The sequence below is a fragment of the Hordeum vulgare genome, chromosome 4H (assembly GCF_904849725.1).
Source record: "Hordeum vulgare subsp. vulgare chromosome 4H, MorexV3_pseudomolecules_assembly, whole genome shotgun sequence".
NCBI lineage: Eukaryota > Viridiplantae > Streptophyta > Magnoliopsida > Poales > Poaceae > Hordeum > Hordeum vulgare.
In genome coordinates, this window is record NC_058521.1 from 386910058 (window position 1) to 386933155 (window position 23098).

At 48.5% G+C, this 23098-nt stretch overlaps 1 protein-coding gene across 1 annotated transcript; it reads left to right on the top strand.

The window, feature by feature from the left end:
• The first annotated feature begins 208 nt into the window (after positions 1-208).
• LOC123448683 (fumarate hydratase 1, mitochondrial-like) lies at positions 209-22584 on the top strand. The gene is made up of 17 exons (XM_045125651.1): positions 209-492; positions 647-764; positions 1082-1231; positions 1910-2020; positions 2102-2185; positions 6479-6577; positions 6675-6725; positions 6805-6854; positions 16820-16901; positions 17345-17439; positions 17532-17598; positions 17694-17744; positions 21140-21235; positions 21432-21530; positions 21634-21663; positions 21752-21817; positions 22168-22584. Exons 1-17 carry the CDS (start codon positions 215-217, stop codon positions 22252-22254), a joined length of 1614 nt encoding a protein of 537 aa, XP_044981586.1. The 5' UTR covers positions 209-214; the 3' UTR covers positions 22255-22584.
• The last annotated feature ends 514 nt before the right edge of the window (positions 22585-23098 follow it).

The window sequence follows — 23098 nt, forward strand, 5'->3', positions numbered from 1 at the left end:
ATTTCGAGCCAGAAGTCGCCATAGCGAGCGATAACAACCCTAGCGCAGGGGTTAACCTTGCCGATCCGGTGCGTATATATGGATGACCGCAATCCACACCGAGAGAGAGTTGTAGCCGGACTCCAATGATCGGGACAAACTCTATACGTTGCCGCGAGGGGAGGAAAACCCTAGACAATAAAATGTACCAGGTTAGTTCTTTTAAATGAGTTAGATGCATCTAGCCAACTCTAACCTTCTTCTTGACCCCATTCCCCTCCTCCCCCCTTCCCCGGTTCTCATCAGCCGCCGCTTCCCTCCGCTAGGCTCTACGCGACGCGAAAACTTACGAGAAGGCCTCGAGATGGCGATGGTTCTGCGACGCCTCGCGGGCGCATCAGGCTCGCCGTCGGCGGCTGCACTGCTGCTCCGTCCGGCGCTGACCCGCCCGATCTCCACCGACTTCCGCGAGGAGCGCGACACATTCGGCCCCATCCGCGTACCCAACGACAAGTACGTGGTTGTCCTCTTGATTTTCTAGGAGCTCGTGTCATTGATCCGTGGGATTCGTACCGCCTACAAGTTCCCGTGTTTTGGCTTTTGATCTGTTCGTGTTACGGATGGCGTGGTTGATCTGGATGTGGCTGCTGTCGTGGTTTTTGGGTAGGTTGTGGGGCGCGCAGACACAGAGATCGCTGCAAAATTTTGACATTGGCGGCGAGCGCGAGCGGATGCCCGTGCCTATCATCCGCGCCTTTGGCGTGCTAAAAAAGTGCGCTGCTAAGGTATATAATCGAGTCTTTTCTCTAATGCCTGTGTGTCTGTGGCTGGAGGGTTAGACGCATTTGGTTGCTCCCCGGAGCATTGCTAGCTTGTTGTAGATCGACGGTTAACTGAACACCATATAGGTAAATGTTTCACATGGTATATTAGAAATAAACAGATTGCAATGTTGATAATTTTTTAGATACAGTATTTTATTTAGCCTGCAGATAGAAGATTTCGAGTAATTCAGCATCTCGTCTAGGTAGTTTGTAGGATGCTTAACTTAACTATAATGTATGCCTGGAGGCCTTACTACTTGGTCATTTTACTTTTCAAGGTGAATATGGAGTATGGACTTGATCCAACAATTGGGAAGGCAATAATGCAGGCGGCTGAGGAGGTTGCAGAGGGAAAGTTGGATGATCACTTTCCGCTTGTTATCTGGCAAACTGGCAGTGGCACACAAAGCAACATGAATGCCAATGAGGTTTATGTCCTACACATGCAGATTCTTTGATGTAATATCTTTCGTTTAGTATTTATTAAATCATCTAATAAGCATTGTGAGCACAGGCGGAGCTCTCGGTAGGGCGAGGGTGTGCGCCCGCCCTACCTTGATTTCCTGCCAGGTATACGTATATGTATCACAGTTAGGATTAGGCACATCGATCGCTAGTTTTTATTTATATTTAGGGAAGACCGACCCATGCTGCAAAGGCCTGGTGGTTATTGCATTGTTGGGCCGTGAGCAGCATAATGAAAATTTGGGCTGTGTCTTCCACCGCATGAAGCCAGAGGTGGCCAGGAGGAAACTAACGCACGATCCAATCATAGACAACTTTGTTCCTTTCCTGCACACGCACGACACCAAGTACCCCTCAAATAAAAAGAAACGCATGACACCACATGACACCAAATCATTAAGGCAACTCCAGCACACCCTCCCGCCTCCGTTTCCGTCCGCACGAGCGAAATCAATAGCTCAATGTGGCGATGTAAACAAACGGATGTGTATGACAATTTTGATTTTACTTTGAATTGTTTTATGTTTTAGAGTCCGCCCTACCTTAAAAAAATTCGGCCTCTGCCACTGATTGTGAGGATGCTGTGGGCTCAGTTTGGTGTTAATATGCTGTGCCATTATAATTTATGATCTGTTTTGCAGGTAATTGCAAACAGGGCAGCTGAGATACTTGGACATAAGCGTGGTGACAAGTTTGTACACCCTAATGATCATGTGAACAGGTCACAGTCCTCAAATGATACATTTCCAACTGTAAGTATTCACTACTTTCCTATCTTTATTTCGCCATGTTTCTCTGCAGAGATTTATGAGTTGTGTTGATAATGTTTTCAGGTTATGCACATAGCAGCAGCTGTAGAGATCAATTCAAGGTTTATCCCAAGTCTGGAGCAGTTGCATAAGTCACTTCATTCAAAGGTAGAAATTCTTCTCTTTTGTTTTGCGAGAATATTAGTTATTTTGCTTGTTTTGTGCCTCTTATATTGTTATTATGCCTATCTTTTCACCGATCAACTTTTATATATATACATATGGTGTGCCCAGTGCCAAAAGCTATGTGGGGTCTAGGTAAAAGATTTTGTAGCAGCTAAATAAATGCACTAGTAATTTAGTATATCTAGGTTTCTGTCGGCCGGCCCAACCTTGGATGCTTTTGTTTACTTCTTGAGTGGACGTCCCAACCTTGGATGCTTTTGTTTACTTCTTGAGTGGACGTCGTGACTGCATTATAACCGCAGCTTACTCCATACAAGCACAAAAGCATTGTAGTGGCCTACTGTCCTCTCTTTGTTCAAATTCTGAGTAAGTTTTTAATGTGGTTTCGACAATTATGCATCATTTCGGAGAAGGTACTATATGCTAGTGGATATAGCTAACAGGCAGCTCTTCAAAAAATTCACGCTGCAATTTCGGGAACTTAAGACTTAACTTTTGCTTGATGCCCCACCCTAATGTCCTTGGTTCTTTTATCAATTCCAGGCCTGGTATTATCTAACTCTAATCTAATCTTTACTAGCAAAAGGGCCCGTGCGTTGCAACGGGAGAAAAAAAATATCACACGCTTTTAATCTTTTTATAATCATTTTGATTTATTAAAATAATAAGCTAACTAACTAATGTAGTCAGTCCTATCCTATTTTGTTGAGAAATCAACCCGTCCATTGTTAATTCCACCATGATGAGAAATTGAGCGGGACAAGCAAAGCAAAACAAAGAGGTTACGTGAATTGATCAATGGACTGTTATATTATTTCACTCATGGGGTAGAGAATGTAGGATCAGATGACAAACTGAAGGTGGTGTTCCATTCTCTGTCTCTACAACAATACAATCTTACATTCAATACATTCATTCATCAGCAGACAAATCCCCACAAAACAAAATGTCTTGCCGGTGCTTGGCACACGGTTGGAGGCATGGGGAGGGGATCTCACTAGATGATGAGTTCCTGCCGGAGGAGGGGATACGATGAGGGGAGCAAGGGTTAGGCGCCTCTATCTGGCCATAAGGAGTCGCCGTTGCCGCGCCATAACCTCGGAGTTCCCCGTGTGAGCCATGGAGGCCCGCCTCCACCTGCAAGTACTTCGCTCCGCCGCGCCGCCGTCATTCTGCATCGAGCAGACGCATCATCCCCAGTCACTGTAGCTGTCGCGTTGATTTGATCCAGAAGCCGTGCTCGAGCGTCGAAAAGGGGGCATCAAGCGGGCAGAGGTACGGCCGCGGAGGCGGGTGGGTTGAGATCGACAACAGTGGTGGTTGAGGTCGGCCGCGGCGACGAGTGGTGTGGCAGCAGCCTGGGCACAGGCCAGGGTGGACCAGATGCGCTCGAGCGCCGCAACGGGGGCAGTGAGCGGGGAGAGGTACGGCCGCGGAGGCGGGTGGGTTGAGATCGGCAGCGGTGACGGTTGAGGTCGGGCGCGGCGGCGAGTGGTGTGGCGGCGGCCTGGGCACATGCCAGGGTGGCCCAGAGTCGACGGAAGGAGGCGATGCGTACGGGTATAATTTTTGCAGCGAATCGTTTTTCCTTTTACGTTGCAGATAAATGATGGAGCGCGGGTTGAATAACAAAAATTACAGGGGCTTTTTTATAAAAATACCACGGTGGGTTTTCCGACGGAAGCAATAGCCGCTTTATTATTAGGTATAGATTTATTTCAGGCATTCCAATGATACGCGTTCAATGGAAGAAGATGTTCCCATAGACTACGGAGACGTTTATGACGACTTCGTCAATCTAAGATGATTTGTCGGCTCAGTCTTTCAAAGGTGTTCATAGAATAGAGTGTACATGCCTGTGTGCATTTATAGGGATAAGTGTATTAAGTACGTATGTACATCTGCGTCCGTGTTCCAAAAGAAAAGTATAGTCATCATATAAAATTTAATTAAATGTTAAAAATCAGCCACACAAACACACACTCAATGAATATAATTACAATCAACGAAATTGTTCTTCACAAGCACAATTCCTTATAACACACTATTGAAGCTGGAAGTCTACTCATCAGACTAATCAAGGGTCAAGGCATGGAACCCAGGAAGACGTAATAACATAGAAAGAGACCAAGGTAATGCAATAGCTCTTACATATTATAGCGCCGCCACCACCACAATTTCTGCACACAGCTTTTTGTATGCCAGGCTTGTTCGTCATATCCGCAGCAAATCCTTTTGGCGCATAAAACGTTGGGCCCGATGCACTGATTAATGTTACAGCACACAGGCAAGCTAGACATCGTCGTCTGGAGCCAATATTTTCTTCATCCTGTATGAGAAAGAAAACGCGCATCAGAATTGAAAGCAAAACGAGCCTGGAGAAGTTTTCTATAGAGCAGTAACAAAAAAAGCCCACAAATTGTTCATGCCCCTTTTGGTTCTTGAGGCATTTTATTTTGCAGAATGGTACTGTTCACCATTTGGGGATCATGTATACATCACTTGTGTCTTGTGCAGACTGACAGTTGACATTCGCCATAAACATCTCTCAAGGATTATTTACTTGTACAATTTGAAGAACTTTCTAATTTGAAAGCCTTTTTTTTTTTGAGATAATCCATGATCAACAGGATATACTACATATTCCACTAAAAAAAACAGGGTATACATAGAGCCCGACTGGAGCAGAATATTGATTCTGAAGATGTTGCAAGACCGTAAGGTTTCTGACTGTTTATTATGGTATTACCACGCCAAATATGAATGACAGTGTCCCCACTCTTTGCATTCTCCACCTTATGGCTAGATGAATTTGTATGGCTGAAACAGAGACAACTATAAGAAAAGAAGAGTAGTAAATGCACGGCCGACCTGGGCATCGCTGGGAGACTCGCTTCTTGCGGGTTCTTCCTCCGAATTGTTGGGTTTGGAGCAGCAACTGATCCGAGTTCGCACTGAAACACACACAAGAGAACATTTTTCAACACCTGATTCAGTAGAGATGCCTCTCCAGGAAAACCATTTCCCTGCTCAAGCATCCAACGAACAAGGAACAATTCTGCATATCTGAAGAAGGGAAACTGGGATGGTGATAACATGAGAGCTTCACAAACTTGCAGCACCGAAAGGACTCCAGGCCTGCTCTTTAGCTGGAAAGAACTCACCTTTGGCCGGCGGCCGGTGGGCAGCGGCACGGCCACCGACGGCGGGGACGCTCGGGCGGGAGGTAAACCTCCTGGTATAGCACCATTAGATCCAAAGAATCCCGGATTGGCATCGAATGAGTTTGATAACACCGGAACAATATTTGGGTGACCGATAACTGTTGCTGATGCTACTGGAGGTACCAGATCTCACTTGCGCCGCCGCCGCCGCTGGAGAGTGGAGACGCTGCTGCTCGTCGGCGGGGACGGGCTGAACGACGCGGACGGGGCTGTCGGCGTCGCTGTCCTCCACCTTGTAGGAGACCCCGCGGAGGAGGGACGGGTCGTAGCCGGAGGTGGCGGTGGCGCGCTGCGCCAGCAGGCGGCGGAAGCCCCGGTCGAGGGCCGGCCGGGTGCTAGGAGGAGCCAGTCGGTGGAGAGGAGGGGCAGGGGGCGGAGGAGGCGCGGGGGTGGCTGGCGCGGGGCGGCCTTGGCGGCGGTGGGGCGGATCCGATCCGGGGGCGAGGGGCTTTCTTGCAAATCTAAAACGTTTTTCCACTTAACCAGGGACTGCGGGTTGAATGCTATAAAACGGAGGGACTTTTTTGCAAAAAAGCCACGACGGACGGCAGGACGGCAGAAGCGCTCCGCGCTTTATTATTAGGGGAGATGTTAATCTGTGGGTTCACCTTTTCCTTTCTGTATATGACTGATAGCTATAGTGTATGGTTGAAATGAATATCTGTTGTCAGTTTGTCACTCGAGATATAATCTTGTTACATTGAGATCTCAGCACTTGATACATATTTCTTTCTTTTGTGTTGAAAATGAATTGCAAATTGTAAAACATAAGCAGTATAACTTATATGCTAAGTTTGAACAATGAACAGTTCACTTGCTTGCAGATTATTAGTGAATGCGGCTACAAAAACTATAGAACACATGTTTTGATCATTCATGTGATCAAGAATTTCTTGTGCTTTATGACAGTCCCTGTTCTGGCTTGCTCTTTGGATGACATGTTACTTTGGTTGGTAATTGGTGTCAGTAGCTAGATTTCATATCGTTTGGTTGTTCTTATAGCGTATAACTAATATGCTGTCCTGTTAAATTTGCTAATTTTGTGTCACAGTCTGATGAATTTAAAGACATTATTAAAATTGGGCGTACACATACCCAAGATGCCACCCCACTGACTCTTGGTCAAGAGTTCAGTGGTTATGCTACACAGGTAGAAATTCTCCCCACATATATTACTGCCTTATTGATCACTATGCACCTTACATTATTAGTGAGCCTTACACGATTGTATTGCACTCTCTTTGCAGGTGAAATATGGAATTGACCGAATTGCATGCACCTTACCAAGGATGTATCAGGTACTGTACTAATGTTCTTTCATTTATCAAATGGCAGTCGGAAATGAGTATCTACTGATCATTTTTCCTTGGTATGCAGCTTGCTCAAGGTGGGACTGCAGTCGGCACTGGCTTGAACACGAAGAAAGGGTAAATTACAAGTATTTTGTTATAGATAAATTGTTCCATCTTTCAAGGAAAAAAGCGCTAGGAATTAATTGTGCATTTTGCCACTGCCTAGCGCCCGGACACGCTTCAGTGTATATGCCTAGGTGCATGTTTTTTCTTCATTGGTTACAACGACAACAAGAACAATAGCCTTTTGTCCCAACTCCCAAGCAAGTTGGGGTAGGCTAGATATGGAACCTAAGAGAAACATATGTAAAGCAAAGAAGTAAATAACCCATAAAAGAGTAAACTAAGGTTCCACCACATGGATTGCTGATCTCCATGCAGTCCTATCAAGAGCCAAACCTTCACGCACATTCGAATCCTTCTAGTCCCTCTTTACTACCTCCTCCCAAGTCAGCTTTGGCTGCTCCTTGTCCCTCTTTAGTATTTTCGCTACCCTTGAGGGTTCCACTATTAACTGGTGCTTCTGGAGGCCTCCGTTGGATATGCCCAAACAATCTTAGTTGGTGTTGGAAAAGCTTCCCAAACAACCCTAGTCGGTGTTGGACAAGCTTCTCTTCAATCGGCGCCACTCCTCCCTTTCACGTATTACCTCTTTCATAATTGAGTCCTTTCTTGTATGGGCACACATCCACCGTATGTCGGGGGACTTCCCTACGACGATCTATGGGACCAGCAAGGCCCCTTTGCTTACGGTTCTACGGGGACTATGGGTGCACAAAGAGCATCACCGACAGCTGCATGCATGGTGATTTAGACAGGTTCGGGCTGCTCGGAAGCGTAAAACCCTACGTCCCGTGTTCTGGTGATGTGTTTGTTCACAATACAGGTGCGCTCGCTCGGCCAGGATGCTCGAGGGCAGCGGCTACGTGTGTAGAATGAATAGAGAGTCAACCTTTCTAAAGCCGGACCTCGTAGAATGAATAGAGTGAACCTTTCTAAAGCTGGACCTCCTTTTATAGTCCAAGGGGTTACCACAGTGACTAAATTGGTCTTTTCGTGGGAGAATAGTCCATGCGATAATTGCCAAAACTATTGACAGAGCTATAGTGGGAAACAGCTAACTCTCATGGACAGGGACAGACGCATTAAATGAGCCGTGAGGTGGCGTGCTGGCGACGTTCCCCGACAAGGATTGCCTCTCCTTCTGTGCCATTCGCCCAACTACCTTTTATTTACTCGGTACGCCACGGAACGAGTGTCATTAAAGCTACCGCATGTCTCTGACTGTTGCCAGAGGCCTTTGACTACACCCACCTAACCGTCCGTCCGCTCGACACCTTAGTGATGTTGACAATCAACTTGATGAGGTGGAGGAGTCCTGTCGGGCGCGGCGGTTGTTAGATCTTCTTCCTCTCGGCAAGCCACGTTTTTGGCCTTGGCTCGCCGTTGCTTGAAGGTTGATGTTGTTTGGCAAGGTCTTGCCGGCCCCGGAGGCCGTTATCTGCCTGTGTACAAGTTTGGGTACTAAAGGCCCCTTTTTTTTTAGTACACCGACAGTAGCCCTCGGGCCTGGGCCATGCTTGCGTCCCTGACGCTGTTGGGCTAGGCCCAAAAACACGCGGCCGCAATCCCTTGCGGTTATGATGGTTTTTACTGCTTTCCCAGCGAGCCGTCTCGTCCATTACTATTCCCTTTATGACGCATGTCGCATGCAGGGCGTGGTATAGGCGAAGCTGGGCGGTTGCTGCAATGACGCGTGACTGCCCCTTGGAGTGGCGAAGAGCCAGCCCCCTCGTCTTCCCCCTATAAGAAGGGGTCCGAGGGAAGCGCCGCTCATTCACCCCTCTTTCGGCCGGACTTCCAGTCATCGCCATTCTTCTCTTCCATCTTCTTTGATTTCCCAGAGCTACCGTCGCAATGGCGAGGGGTAGAGGTCGCGATCGAGCCCGCACTCCAGCGGTTGGCTCGCGGACCTCTCCTTAGTCGCGCATTGTGGCGACAGCAGCGGTGTCCGGTGCTGGTTCCCGCGGTAGGAGCGCGGCTTCGGATCGTGGAGGACGGTGTGCTTCGCGCCTTGGCGGCCATGGCGTCATCCCTTCCCCGCTGACCCGGGCAGACCCCCTCGCATGGGATGCGGCACATGAGTTCGTGGTCTCGCCGCACCCGTAGTTGGTTGCGTCTTCCTGACCCTTCCGCCAGGGCCATGGAAGGCAGCAAGCCAGCGGGTCCGTGGCTCCGGGCAGATGGATGCTGCAACGGACCCGTTTGGGTGGCAGTCGACTTCTCCCCAAACAATGCCATCTTCCTAACGCGGGGGTGGAAGCCGTTCGCGCGCTTCGGTGGCTTTTGTCCGGAGCATCTTCTTCACTTCAGGTTTGACGGAGAGGCCATGCTCTCCGTGAGGTTCTTCGGGAGCTCCGGTAGCCGGCTGGATTGTTGGGAGAGGCCATGCTCTCCGTGAGGTTCTTCGGGAGCTCCGGTAGCCGGCTGGATTGTTGTGTGGAAAGCTCCAGCTCCAGCGGGCTTGACACCTCCAGTGACAGCGATGACGAGGACAACCCCTCGAACGCCAAGCTCGAGGATGATGACTCTGAGTAGATGCGAGAGCGCCGTGGCGGGATTCGAAAGGCGCCGCCGCGTCTTGGCTTGCTGGTCCGAACTTGGCACTCCATCCGCGAGGGGCCCCGTTTGCAGATCAATCACCGCATCGTAGTGGTAGATCTCCTTCCGCATCTAAGTGGCACCCTGTATAACCCTGAAGAAACATGCAAAGAAAATCATAGGGTACTGTCGTGTTAAATGTTTTAAATTCCCGTTGTGTCTTGATGTAAATCTGCCTTTTCCTTCTCTTTCTCTTTTCCTGGCATGAACCCGCACTCGTTCATCTTTATTTCCTACGCTTTTCGGGAACGCTTGCTGATGTGTTGCCGGTAGGATCGTCTTGCCGTCCTTGCTGTGACTACTTGGAGTGTTTAGCTAAGACACCCAAGCGCGCAACAATTTTGACAAGGACCCTATGCGTCGCTTGCCGGTGCGCGCGTCTTCACCACGGGTGTTTTCAGGATAGAGTCCTTAGCATCCCGGCGATAGCGTTGCCTCCGGCAAGACCACTTCGTCGTCCTTGCCGTGGCTGCTTTGGGTGTTGAGTAAGCTCGGACACTTAGCGCGTCGTAATTTCGACGAAGGCCCTCCGCGTGCAGTTTTTTTTACACGAGTGCTAACTTGGTTGTGGGAATTTTTTGAGATATTTTCACTTAGCTTTTTCTCTTGCTGCTTCCCTTGCCGCAAGGTGGTTGCCGCCGCATCTGTAGGTGTCCGTGCCATCACCCCCCCGGAGGACTTGCGCGTGGGGTCTTCTTCTCCCTTTTGAGAAAAATAAAGAAGAGAAAATAGAGGAGGCTAGAAACCTTGGCGGTCCCGTATCCACCTTACACAAGCGATGAGCGACCACAACAATTTACATGTACTTTGACAAAATGGTTGTGGAATACTTAGCTTTATTTGCTACGCACAGGGTCATCACCTGGCTTTGTACAAAGGATTACACGCCTTGCCGCAAGACTTGTACAAAAGTGGTTGTTGGGAGGCCTGACAACCGCACCTTATAGGTAGAACTTTGCGACGATGCTCGATATTCCACGAGTTCTGCACCAGAGTGTCGTCTTCGGTGTCCAGGTGGGCAGCGCCAGGCTTGGTGACTTGTACTACCCGGTAAGGGCCTTCCCACTTGTACTACACGAGTTGGATCCCTTCGCGGACTGAATCCGTCGAAGAACAAGGTCACCTTCCTCAACGCTCCTGGCGCGCACCTTGCGGCTGTGATAGCGGCGCAAGACTTGTTGGTACCGAGCGGCACGCAATGCAGCCTGGTGACGATCTTCCTCGAGGAGCGTGGCATTGTCTTGCCGTAGCCGCTCTTGCTGGTCCTCGTCAAAGGCATGCACTCGAGGTGACTCGTGTGTGAGTATCGTGGGGAGCATAGCTTCTGCTCCATAGACAAGGGAGAAGGGTGTCTCGCTGTTGGCTCGATTTGGTGTCGTTTTGATTGACCAAAGAACCGTCGGGAGCTCATCGACCCAGTGCCTTCCATGCTTGTGCAGCTTGTCGAAAGTTCTCGTCTTGAGGCCCGGCAACACTGTCGTCCTTCCTCCCTACAAATGCACCTCAATTTCACCTTTCTGACAAGGGCCCACGACACAATGTGGGAGCCACAAATCCCTCCATGTATCTTTGCCAACAACTGTCGTCCTTCCTCCTGGCAAATGCACCTCAATTTCACCTTGTTTGGGGTCTCCTTCTGTACAGAACGCTGTCCACGAACTGGTACATACTTGACTGTCTGGCTACTCTTTCGGCTTGCTCTTGATCTTCGGGGAGGTTCCGGTTTGGAGGAACCGAATGATTTGCTGTGCCCATGCCGGAGCCAGGGGCTCGATGACAAGGACTAAAGGCATTTCTTCTGCTGCGGGAGCGCTGGCTTCTACGGCAAGGGCCACTGGGTCCGCCGGAGCTTGCTGCTCACCGGCAGGTGTTTTGTTGTCCTCGGCAACCTTCTTGGCGGCCATGGGTGGCTCTGTCGGGAAATAGTTGTCGGAGTTCACCTTTCTTTTCTTGGCTCGTCGTTCTGATGGCGTGACGGATGGCTGAGTGAGTTGGAGTTCAAAAGTGCCTGGTTCCATAGGCGACTTCCGAGTGGCTCGTTTTGACAGGTCATCGACAATGTAGTTCTCTACACGAGGGATGTGCTCCATTTGTAGACCGTGGAAACGCTCCTCCAACTTCCTCACTTCATCGACGTATGCTTCCGTCAGAGGACTCCGGTAATCTTTGTTTACTTTACGCACCACCAGCTGAGAATCCCCTCGGACTATCAACTTCCTGATATCGAGGTCGGCTGTTGTCTGTAGTCTGGCAAGCAGTCCTTCATACTCAACTGTGTTGTTGGTCGATATCTCTCATGGAAAGTGCATCTGGATCACGTACTTGAGGTGCTCTTCGGTGGGTGCGACAAGCAGCACTTCGGCACCGACGCCTTGTAGCGAAAAAGCCCAGTCAAAGTACATGATCCACTCTTGAGGCTCCTCCTTGCCGTGAAGGGCTGTTTCTGGGATTTCTTCATTTGGCGTTGGCGTCCATTCATCAATGAATTCTCCCAGGGCTCTCCTCTGTATGGTTGTTGGGCTCTTAGAACTTAGATTAAAGCTAGCCAGTTCTAGGGACACTCAACAATCCTGCCGATTGCCTCCGGGTTCCTAAGGATACGCTGCAGTGGGAAGTGGGTGACGACGGTGATGTGGTGTGCTTGGAAGTAGTGGCGCAACTTCCGGGAGGCCATGAGAAGGCCGAAGAGCAGTTTCTGTATCCCGGAGTACCTTGACCTAGCCCCCTCCAGGAGAGAGCTGACAAAGTACACTGGTCGCTGCACCGTCTTCTTCCTTTGCACAACTTACCGTCCAGCCTCCTGCGCCGTGCCCTTGCTGTTGGCTTCTTGGCTTGCCGGGGATGGCCCTGGTTTGCCGTTTGCTCAGGGGCTATTGCCTCGTCTTCCCTAGCTTCCCTCTCTACCACTAGTGCAACGCTAACCACTTGGTTTGTTGCCGCTAGATATAACAACACGGTTCCTCGGGTTTGAGTGCGACCAGGGTCGGTGGAGAGGACATGTATCTCTTCAAATCTTGCAGCGTAGCCTCCGCCTTCGGAGTCCATTTCATAGGACCTGCCTTTTTCAAGATCTTGAAAAACGACAGAACGCGTTCCGCAGACTTGGAGATGAACATATTGAGGGCGGCGATGCAGCCTGCCAAGCGGCGTACATCCTTGACGCGCTTAGGAGCTTCCAACTGTTCAATGGCTTCAATCTTGGCGACGTACATCCTTGACACAAAGAATCCGAGGAGCCTGCCGGATGGGACTTCGAACACACACTTCTCGGGGTTGAGCTTCAAGGTGATCTTGCGCAAATTTGCAAAGGTTTCTTCAAGGTCTTGAACTAGCGTGGCCTCGTCCTTGGTCTTGACGACAATGTCATCCATATAGGCTTCCACATTCCTGTGCAGCTGTGGACCGAGACCGATCTGGACATCCCTCACGAAAGTTGATCCCGCACTCTTCAGTCCAAATGGCATGCACTTAAAGCAGTACGTGCCACAAGGAGTGATGAACGCTGTTTTCTCTTCATCTTCCTTGGCCATGAAAATCTGGTGATAACCGGAATAGACGTCAAGGAAGGACAGACGGTCGCAGCCGGCGGTTGAGTCCATTATCTGGTCGATGCGCGGCAAGGGGTCCTTTGGGCACGCCTTAATGACATCAGTGAAGTCAATGCAAAGCCTTCACTTTCCGTTTGCCTTGCGCACTACCACAGGGATCACCAACCATGTTGGGTGAAGGACGCCTCTGACTAGGTCTGCTGCTTCCAACTCCTTGATCTCTTTGGCAATGAATTCTTGCTGCTCCAGTGCTTGCTTTCGGACCTTCTGCTTGATGGGGTGCGCATGGGGACAGATGGCGTGATGGGATGCTGCCATGAACTTCGCCAGCGCCGGTCGGCCCAAGATCCCATTGTATGGCAGGGACATCTTGGTAAAGTCGAAGGTGACCCTTTCTGTCCTGAAGTTGAGTTCGTTGCCAAACGTCCTTGTCGGACCCCTCGGACGAGGGGTTGCTGGCGCCACGTGGAGTTCCAATCGGTTGGCACCTCATGCGTGCTGGTAGTGGAGTTGTTGGCGCCTTCGACATCCATAACTGCCTTGCCCTTGCGCTTCCTGTTGCGATTTCGGCTCTTCCCCTTGGAGGCGGGCGCCTTATCATTGTCGTCTGAGTCGATTTCCGCGCCAACGTCCTCTCCAGGGAGCCTTCTGCCTTCTCCACCCTGTGGGCATCTGTCAGCTAGAGTGTAGAGCTCGGTGATGTCCCGCACCTTGTTGATGCTCATCTCCTTGCGCATCCAGCGATTGTTTATGTTCGTATGGAATGTAGAGATCACCGCGACAAGGTGGATGTCAGGGATGTTGTGATGTACACGACTGAATCTCTGGATGTACTTGCAAAGGGTCTTGCCGTCTCTCTCAGGGATCACATGTAAATCACTGGGCTGCCTCGGGAGTTTGTGGCCCCCGTGGTATGCGCCAACGAATTGGTTGCATAGAACCGCCCAGGGGGAAATAGAACCCTCCGGCAAGTTCATCAGCCAACTCCGTACGTTAGGCTTGAGCGCTAGTGGGAAGTAGTTTGTGGAATCGCCCCCCCCCCCACCGCCCGACAGCCTGCACCGCTATGGTGTACATGTCAAGCAACTCTGACGGGCTGATCTTGCCATCGTATTTGTCCGGCAACTCCGGCTTGAAGGCTCTGCTAGAAGGTCAGCGGACTTGCCGCAGCTCGCGGATGAACGTGGGGCAACCAACCTTGTAAGGTAGGCCATTGGAGGCTCCCGGTGCTGGCTCGTCTGCGACTGGATCCGCGTGACCATCCGATTGGCGACGCGTCTCCCGTCGCCTCTCGATGGTGGTGCGCGCGTCGTCCTTGCGCCTGTCCTTCAAGACCCGGCGTTGATTTTTCTTCTATCGTGGGTCCGTTGAGGTGTGGGACATCTCGTCCTGCACGCCGGTCCCGCGGTAGGTTGTTGCTGTTGTGGGGGCGACTGTACTCTAGGTGCTCCGCCCTCGTCCCGTCCGATGGTGGGCCTAGTCGTGGCCACCTGACGTGCGTGCGAAGGTTTTGCTGCATCTGATCTGTCGCGGTTTGCGAAGCTCGGTAGGCTCTGTATGGTTGCCCTCCAGTCTTGCATGTTCTCCTGCGCGGGCGAGAAATTCAGCAGCAGCTGGGCCTGCGCCATGGCTTCTCCCTTGGTTTTGGGCATGGAGCGATGGAGGCATAGATTACGCTCTTACTCCTGGCAATGCCAGAAGGAGTGCCTCCACGCGTCGTCACCCGTTGTCCGTTGGCTTCGCGCGCCCTATGATCAGTGCGCAGGGGTCTTCTCCGCACGTCGGCCGGGGTCGCCTCCCCCGGAGCGTTGATTGCAGTTGTCTTGTGAAGCAGGCGGCGGAGGCGACGCGTGGGCCGTGGCGTTCGTCTTCGGACCCCGCCGGTGCGTCCTGTGACGTCACGACGGTTGGGTCCGGGTCGCGGCTAGCGTAGCTCCGCATAGTGCTGTGGTTGCGCGCTCCGGTGCGGAGTGCGCATGTCCGTCCCTACCTCCGTCGCCCGTAGCGGCCGGCGTGGGCAGCTTGGACGAGGACGGGACGGATGCTGATGCTCCCTTGGCCTTCTTGGGCACCATGGGAGTCGATGAAGGTGCTGGGGAAGACAAGCAGTGTTGGAGAAGATTTGCGCACCAAATCGCCCCCTACCTGGCGCGCCAAAGATGTTAGGGATTTCCCTACGACGATATATGGGACCGGCAAGGCCCCTTTGCTATGGTTCTACGGGGACTATGGGTGCACAAAGAGCATCACCGACGGCTGCATGCGCAGTGATTTAGACAGTTTCGGGCCGCTCGGAAGCGTAAAACCCTACGTCCTGTGCTCTGGTGGATTATATGTTTGTTCACAGTACAGGTGCGCTCGCCTGGCCAGGATTCTCAAGGGCAGCAACTACGCGTGTAGAATGAACGGAGAGTCGACCTTTCTAAAAGTAGCCCAGGACCTCCTTTTATAGTCCTAAATTGGTCTTTTCGTGGGAGAATAGTCCATACGATAGCTGCCAAAACTATTGGCAGAGCTATAGTGATGGACAGAGACAAAAGCATTAAATGCGCCGTGAGGTGGCGCGCTGGTGACGTTCCCTGGCAAGGATTGCCTCTCCTTCTGTGCCGTACGTCCAGCTACCTTTTATTACTTGACACACCGTGGCTCGGGTGTCATTGAAGCTGCAGCATGTCAATGACTGTTGCTAGAGGCCTCTGACTAGACCCACCTAACCACTCGTCCGCTCGACACCTCACTGATGTTGACAATCAGCCTGATGAGGTGGAGCGGTGGAGATCCAGAGGAGTCCTGTCGGGCGTGGCGGCTGTCAGATCTTCCTCCCCGCAACCTTGCTGGGGCCTTGTTTGTGGCCTTGGCTTGCTGTTGCTTGAAGGTTGATGTTGCCCGGCAAGGTCTTGCCGGCCCCGGAGGCCGCTGTCTACCTGTGTACAAGTCTGGGTACTAAAGGCCCCATTTTTTTAGTACACCGACACCTTAGCATGTGCATCTCTGTGACGCTCGTTTGTTGGATGTGTTGTTTTTTAGTCGGCCAACATTCTGCTCCAAATAGCATCCCAGGTTTAGTTGCTGCCGTATAGAACTTACCTTTTAGCTTTTGTGGGACGCTGGGACAAAGGATGTCAGATGCTTGGCACTACTTCATCCACCCTGCTTTGACCCTGTGGCTAACATAATCGATACCGCCACTACTTTGCAGCACTGATCCCAATTATCGGAACGTGCGTCTCTTGGACACTATTTGTCATTCTAGTCTAACCTCTGCCTCATACTCAGCACCACTAATGGCACACCTCATATACCTGGTCTTAGTCTTACTAACTCTAAACCCCTTGGATTGCAAAGTCCCTCTCCAGTACTGGTTACATTGATATCTTTTTTTCAAATCTTTTGTCTTCTCTGAATTATCTCCCTTTCACGTGTCATGTGTGGAGAGAATCCATGTAACCCTCAATCCAGGGTGTTATGGCCATAATAATCCAGGTGAAGCAAACTGTAGTTTTGTAGTAGTTCAGGTTCAGCTGCTCTCAAATACCAGGCTAACCTCTGCTGTGAAACCATCTATGTGGTCTTCTGGTCTTAGCTGATGAGGTACGAAGATGTTCAAAATAAGTACTACCCCAATTTGTAAAGATTATCGATTATATATGAATAACTGTAAGTCCATCACTGTATTTGTGTATATTGGATGTAATAACATCTTATATAATGGGACGGAGGGAGTACTTTATTAACATTGACTTCTATACAGGCTATTCGTTCCTTGCATTTTATAAGCTCTTTGTGCATCCTATTTCTTCTTTTTGGTTAAAACTTGATCCCTTATTGCAGATTTGATGGCAAAATTGCAGCTGCTGTGGCTGAGGAAACAGAACTACCTTTCGTGACAGCAGAGAACAAGTTTGAAGCTTTGGTTAGTGGTTATGTGCACACTTAACCTTAAATTGTCAATTGGGTTGGTTGGTTGAAGGTTCCATGCAAATTCATATGAGATGACTTTTGTAATTGAACTGTGGTCATATGTTCCCATGATATATTTGCGCAAAAGAACGTCATTTTAAGTGAAGCACAGAAGCATGGATTAGAGCATTTGTCAGCAAACATTGATTGTTGAAGATCCCTTGGTAGTTTATTAACCCAGGGCAATTAAGAAACCATTTAGGCTAAGTTGCTAATTGTTTACCTTGCTCTCTGTAATAGCAAATTCCTCCCTTTCCCTGCTTTGATTGTGCTTTTGAACTATTACAATTTTTTATTGCTTTGCTCCTCCCCTCCTCCCACCTCCCAACTCCTTTTCACTGTTGATCTTATTTCATACTTATGTGCTAATGTCATCATTTTTTATTTGCGTAATAGGCAGCTCATGACGCTTTTGTTGAGAGCAGTGGTGCTGTGAACACAATTTCTGCATCTCTTATGAAGATAGCAAATGACATACGCTTGCTGGGAAGGTCAGTACAGTTTTCTATTATCTTTTTTCATAATCATTATTTTCCTAATGTTTTGAGGAGCTGCACTTATAACATTTCCAATATGATCACAGTGGCCCTCGTTGTGGACTTGGTGAACTTATCCTACCAGAAAATGAGCCTGGGAGCAGCATTATGCCTGTAAGCAGTATATCACTATTAATTTGATTGTTCAGCATGTTCGTCGATTACAGCTTTGTTGTCTCCACTGGTATGTAACTGCTTCTTTCTTTCAGGGAAAGGTCAATCCTACCCAGTGTGAAGCTCTGACCATGGTTTGTGCTCAGGTATGCTACTCGTACCTTATTTTTCCATTTGAGAGCATCTCTTCCAGATCCTCTAAAGTCCCGTCCCGCAAATTTTGTTTACGGTCCGCCTGTAAAAAAAATACGGTACTGCGAAGCCTCCGGCGGAACAGGTCCTGTAAACTCGTCCCGCAATTTTTTTTCCGTGCCGGAGGCCTCACTGTACCGCAAAAAAATTCATAGGGCAAATATTGACAAGTGCTTGAATTCATATAGATGCACAAGATTTATATATACATAGTCACACTAGTTCATCACATCTAAAATCATGAGCACCATACGAGGTAGCAAATTTAGCCATACAAATGCACGATCAAACAAATAAAACATCAGCAAATGGCCACCGGTCATGAAGAAATGAAGCAACATCATCAATGTTGTGAAGATCGTCGCCACCACCACTGGCCGTAGCATCTCCATCACCATTATCCACATTGACCGGAGAATTAGCACCACCATCTTCAACTTGCATCGGAGAATGAGCACCACCGTCACCATGAACACCGTTTGCCGAAGCACCACCGCCACCTCCACCACCATTGCCAAAAGCTTCACCACCACCACCACCACCCCCAATGTCGAAGCCAACACCACCTCCAAACCCAACACCACCACCATTGCCCAAGCCATCACCACCTCCAAACCCAACACCACCACCATTGCCCAAGCCATCACCACCTCCAAACCCTCCACCACCAATGATGAAGCCCTGGAAGCAAAACCCCCTCCAAAGCCCACACCACCACGTACATTTGCCCAACCCAACGGCAGATTTTGAAGCTCATCTTTCTTGGGCACATGATCCTCCATTTTCTTCTCAATTCCCAACTTTTTTGTCATTGCATCCATGCCCCCCCGGGGATTCATCATCATGAACCGGTCCTCCTCAACGGTCCTCTCGTCCCTCCTCTTTTGCTCCTCTAGTGTGATCTTGCGCGCCTCGAAGGCACACCTTCTCTCCCACTTCTCCTTGTGCTTGTCTTTCTTCTCGGCCATGGCCACTTGAGCATCCCAATGCTTAGTTAACATGGTTTCTTTCATCTTCGTCATGTCACCAATTTGATCTCTCAAAGTAGTTGCCTCGGCCAAGCTCTTTACTCTTGATTTCTCCTTGTTTCCATCCGGTTTGCCCTTGTCTCTTCCTCCTCTTGGTGCATCATCACTATCATCATCCTCATCTTCCAATTTGATAAGAGGACCTTTCTTTGAGTGAGCTTGCTTGTCCCTCACCCTCCACTTCTCATATCCTTGAGCAAGCGCCAACAATGATGAAGAGTGAACGGCAGGCCCTTGAAACCCGCGGTTTGCATTAAATATTCATTGGTGATGCGGTCCTACACATGGGCATTGAGGCAATTATGAACTCAAACTTTTATCAACTCGGACAAAGTCAACAAAATGAAAAAACACTTACATAATCATCAATAGCGATGCCACTTGGAGGTGCATTCCGCACTTGCTCCAAGCACCTACTCCAACGGCCACATGTTTTCTTGATCACGTCCCAATGGCCTTGGATTGACTTTAATGATCGGCCGGAGGGGAACGGCAAGATCCGGTGGTACTTGTCCTTGATCCTTTGCCAATAACTCCCAATGCTTTGATCTTTGCCGATCATCGGGTCAAGTGATACACTCTCCCATGCTTGAATCAAGCACACATCCTCCGTCTTCGTGTAGTTGCCGGTCCTCCCCACTCTAGCATCGTACTCGACCTCCTCAATCTCTTCATTTCATCACCATTGTCATTTGCTTGGTCCACCTCCGCCCTGACCTCCACTTGAGGCGTATCGAAATCGTCAAGGGGAGCACTCAAAACCACCTCACTCTCCTCCAACATTTAGATATATGTTGACTGCATGTTTTGGCTATAAAATTCAACGGGCAAAATGTATACAAGTGCTTCAAAGTCAAACCAAAGATCACCTGAGCGTTTGAAGCACAATATTATTTTTTTACCTCCAGAACTTTCATCGGTCTTGTTGTAGGCCTGACCGGTCGAGTGGCCGTGATCGGGGAGAATGTGGGCGGCCGGATGAGGAGGAGCCCGGCCTCTTGCCACGACCGCCTTCTTCCTCGGGGGCTTCGCCCGCACACACTCTTGCCACAACCTCCTTCCTCGGGGGCTTCGCTCGCACACCGGCCGGGCCGGTGGAGGCGGTCTTCTTCCTTGTGTCAGCGGCCGCGACGGGAGGAACCGGAGCGAGGGAGGAAGGAGGTGTTGCACGGGGTGATACTCCTGCCGCTTCTGCTTGGCGCCGGCGGTGAAAGATGTTGGTGCGGCGCTGGCATGCATGGTCGAGGGAGGCGTGGGATGACGGAGCAGCATAGATGGTGGCGGCAGCGTGTAAAATGCGGCGCCTAGGGGCCTGCGGTACTCCTTAAGGTCGATTGGCGGCGCGGCGAGGAGACGGCGAGATTGGAGGCGGTGGCTGGCGAGTGAGGCGAGAATGGGATGGGGCGGAAGTTTCCTTCGCGCCAACTAGCGGGAAGGATAGGGGAACCGGCAAAAGGAGGGAGGGAAACCGTAGATATGGCGGAATCAGTCTGGACTTTGCAGGATCCCGCAAAAAAAGCGGACGACCGATTTTACAGGATCTGTTCCGGGCATAAAGAAACGTCCCTGTCCGCTATATCGGCGGTTATTATTACCGGACGGCCTGTTTTACAGGATCTGCTAGAGACTCTCTAAATATATCGTTCTAGTCTAAATGATTATCTGCAATTTGCTCTATGCTTTTGATGCACAAGTGCTGTTTATTTCCCACCAGTTGTTAAACATTTTCTGTAGTGTATAACTATAATATTAAGTTCTATCGATCTTTATCATAGACCTGTTTTCAGCTTATGTTTTACATAATTCCCTATTTGCTCTGTCTAGCTGTATTAGTCAGGTGTGCAGTAAGATATTTTGAAACCCTTAGTTTTTTTTACAATGGTTATTTTTAAAAGATAATGTTTAAGGGTTTGTCTTGTACAGATCAGAAGGCTGATAGAACGTGTTATAATAGTATCCTTCATTTGTAGTTTTGCCATGAGTCCCTATTTAGATGCTCAGGTTTATTGTCAAATGTTTAATTTTAAGCAGCGTAGAAGCTATCGTGCAAACTGTTGAAGTGTAAATGTGGATTGCCTAACCCTTTCCATCACTTCAGACTTTTGGTTGCGTTGGCTAGTGCACAAACAAGACCTCTTTGATTCCTGATTGGACCAGTGTCTAAACCACAATATGCACTATCACCCTTCCGTTTGCATCATCCTTGCTAATAATATAGTGATATAACACATATTTGGTGGTATACAAGGAACCAACTCTTGTTTGGATTTGTGAATATTCAATATGGTAATCAACTCTTGTTTGGATTTGTGATATTGCAGGTTATGGGTAATCATGTCGGTGTTACAATAGGTGGTTCAAATGGGCATTTTGAACTGAACGTTTATAAGCCAATGATTGCTGCTGGATTGCTTCGAGTATGATCTTTGTTTTCATGCGTTATACTCTATGCTTATTTAATGGATGGAGTGAACTGTCTTTGAATAACCACACTAAACCCTCTTATAAATCTGTATACCTCTTGTTACTGTGACTTGCCAAATTTAACCCCATTTCTCTTTTATTGCTTGCATGCTATAATTTGGTTGACACCCCATTCCTTTTTTCCAACAGTCATTGAGATTATTAGGGGATGCATCTGTATCCTTTGAGAAAAACTGTGTCAGGGGAATAGAAGCAAACCATAAGAGAATTTCACAATTGTTGCACGAGGTAAATATGTTGATCTGTTTTTAGTTTGATTGTTGCACTATCCTTTTTATCGAGTTCAGATAAATATATTATAATTCATTAATTTCTCTGTTATTTTGTACAGTCTTTGATGTTGGTAACATCGTTGAACCCCGTAAGTAAAATGCATTATTTACATTTCTGAACTTAATTCTTGTTGTACAACCTGTGACAATGCATGTTTAATTCCCCGATGAATACAGAAAATTGGCTATGACAATGCTGCAGCTGTTGCTAAGAAAGCTCACAAAGAAGGAACAACACTGAAGGTGATTATTGCATCTGTTTGATTTGCTTTGGTCTCTGTAGTGCATATACTTTAGACTAGCTTCCAAGGTCATGTGCATACCATACCTTTCACATCTCCGCTGGAATTTTAACAGCCGACTATAAGTCATAAATCTCATGATCATGTTATTTGGATTAGAAGTCTAGATTTCATTACATTACCTACGGTTGGGCTCTTTGGTCTCCTGTTTTAACATGATTAGTTATTACAGTGTATCATAATGTAATGCTATTGCCTGCTGCCGATGTGTGCTTAAAATTATGGTACAAGTGTGGATTATATTTCGAATTTATTATTAATCCTTGGTTCCTTCACATTTTTTGTTACCAGGAAGCTGCTTTAAGCCTCAGAGTTTTGACGGAAAAGGAATTCCATGAACTCGTTGTTCCAGAGAAAATGATTGGCCCTTCTGATTAAAAGCATCCTGTTAGTTACACAAGCGTTCAGGTTACCACTTCGTGGTTCCTACCCCATCTGTAAATAAGGCAAGCCAGATTAAACATCTTCATTTCCCCATGAGGAGAGTTAATTTTGCACAACTAATGATGCCGGAGAAAAACATTTTTTCCTGTTAATCATACAGGAAGTGTGCTTTGATTTATTCGAATAGTTTTTTTTCTTGGATATTATCAGCATGCCAACTTTTACCCAATGCGGCGAATGTTCATGTAATAAGTGCTGCGTATATTGTAATCATGTTCTTGAAAAACAATTAGCATTCATCTATAGAGGACAAATAGAAGGAAAGATGTACATGAATTCCGTTTTTTTATAAGAACGCAAATCCATTACTCAACGAGCGCAGCAAGATCGCTGGCTAGATAACAGTGTACAAAAATCCTTACCGTCTTATTAACAACGGAATTTGGAAAAAAGTGTGTTGCTTCATTTCAAATTCCATAAGACGGTAAGGCAACTAAGGTGAGCACCAGCCGTCTTTCTGCCTAAGCGATGCCTAAAGTGGGTAAGGTGGGTGCCTAAAGCGGCATAAATGCCTTGCGGTCTTATAAACAATGATGAGTTCAGTTTCTTATCCCTCTTCGTGTGTCATAACACATTGAAGTGCGTTTTGGAATCCAGGATCATATGCTCCTGGTTTTTAAAATGTGTTTTAAACGTATTTAGATATGTAACAAAATTCTGACAACAATTTTTGTGCGTAAATTTTGACATTCTTCGTGCTCACTTTTGTGTTGACTGTGAAAAGGACGATACAGTGTTAAAAATAGCTTTTCACAATACTCCTTGGTAAGTGCCATAT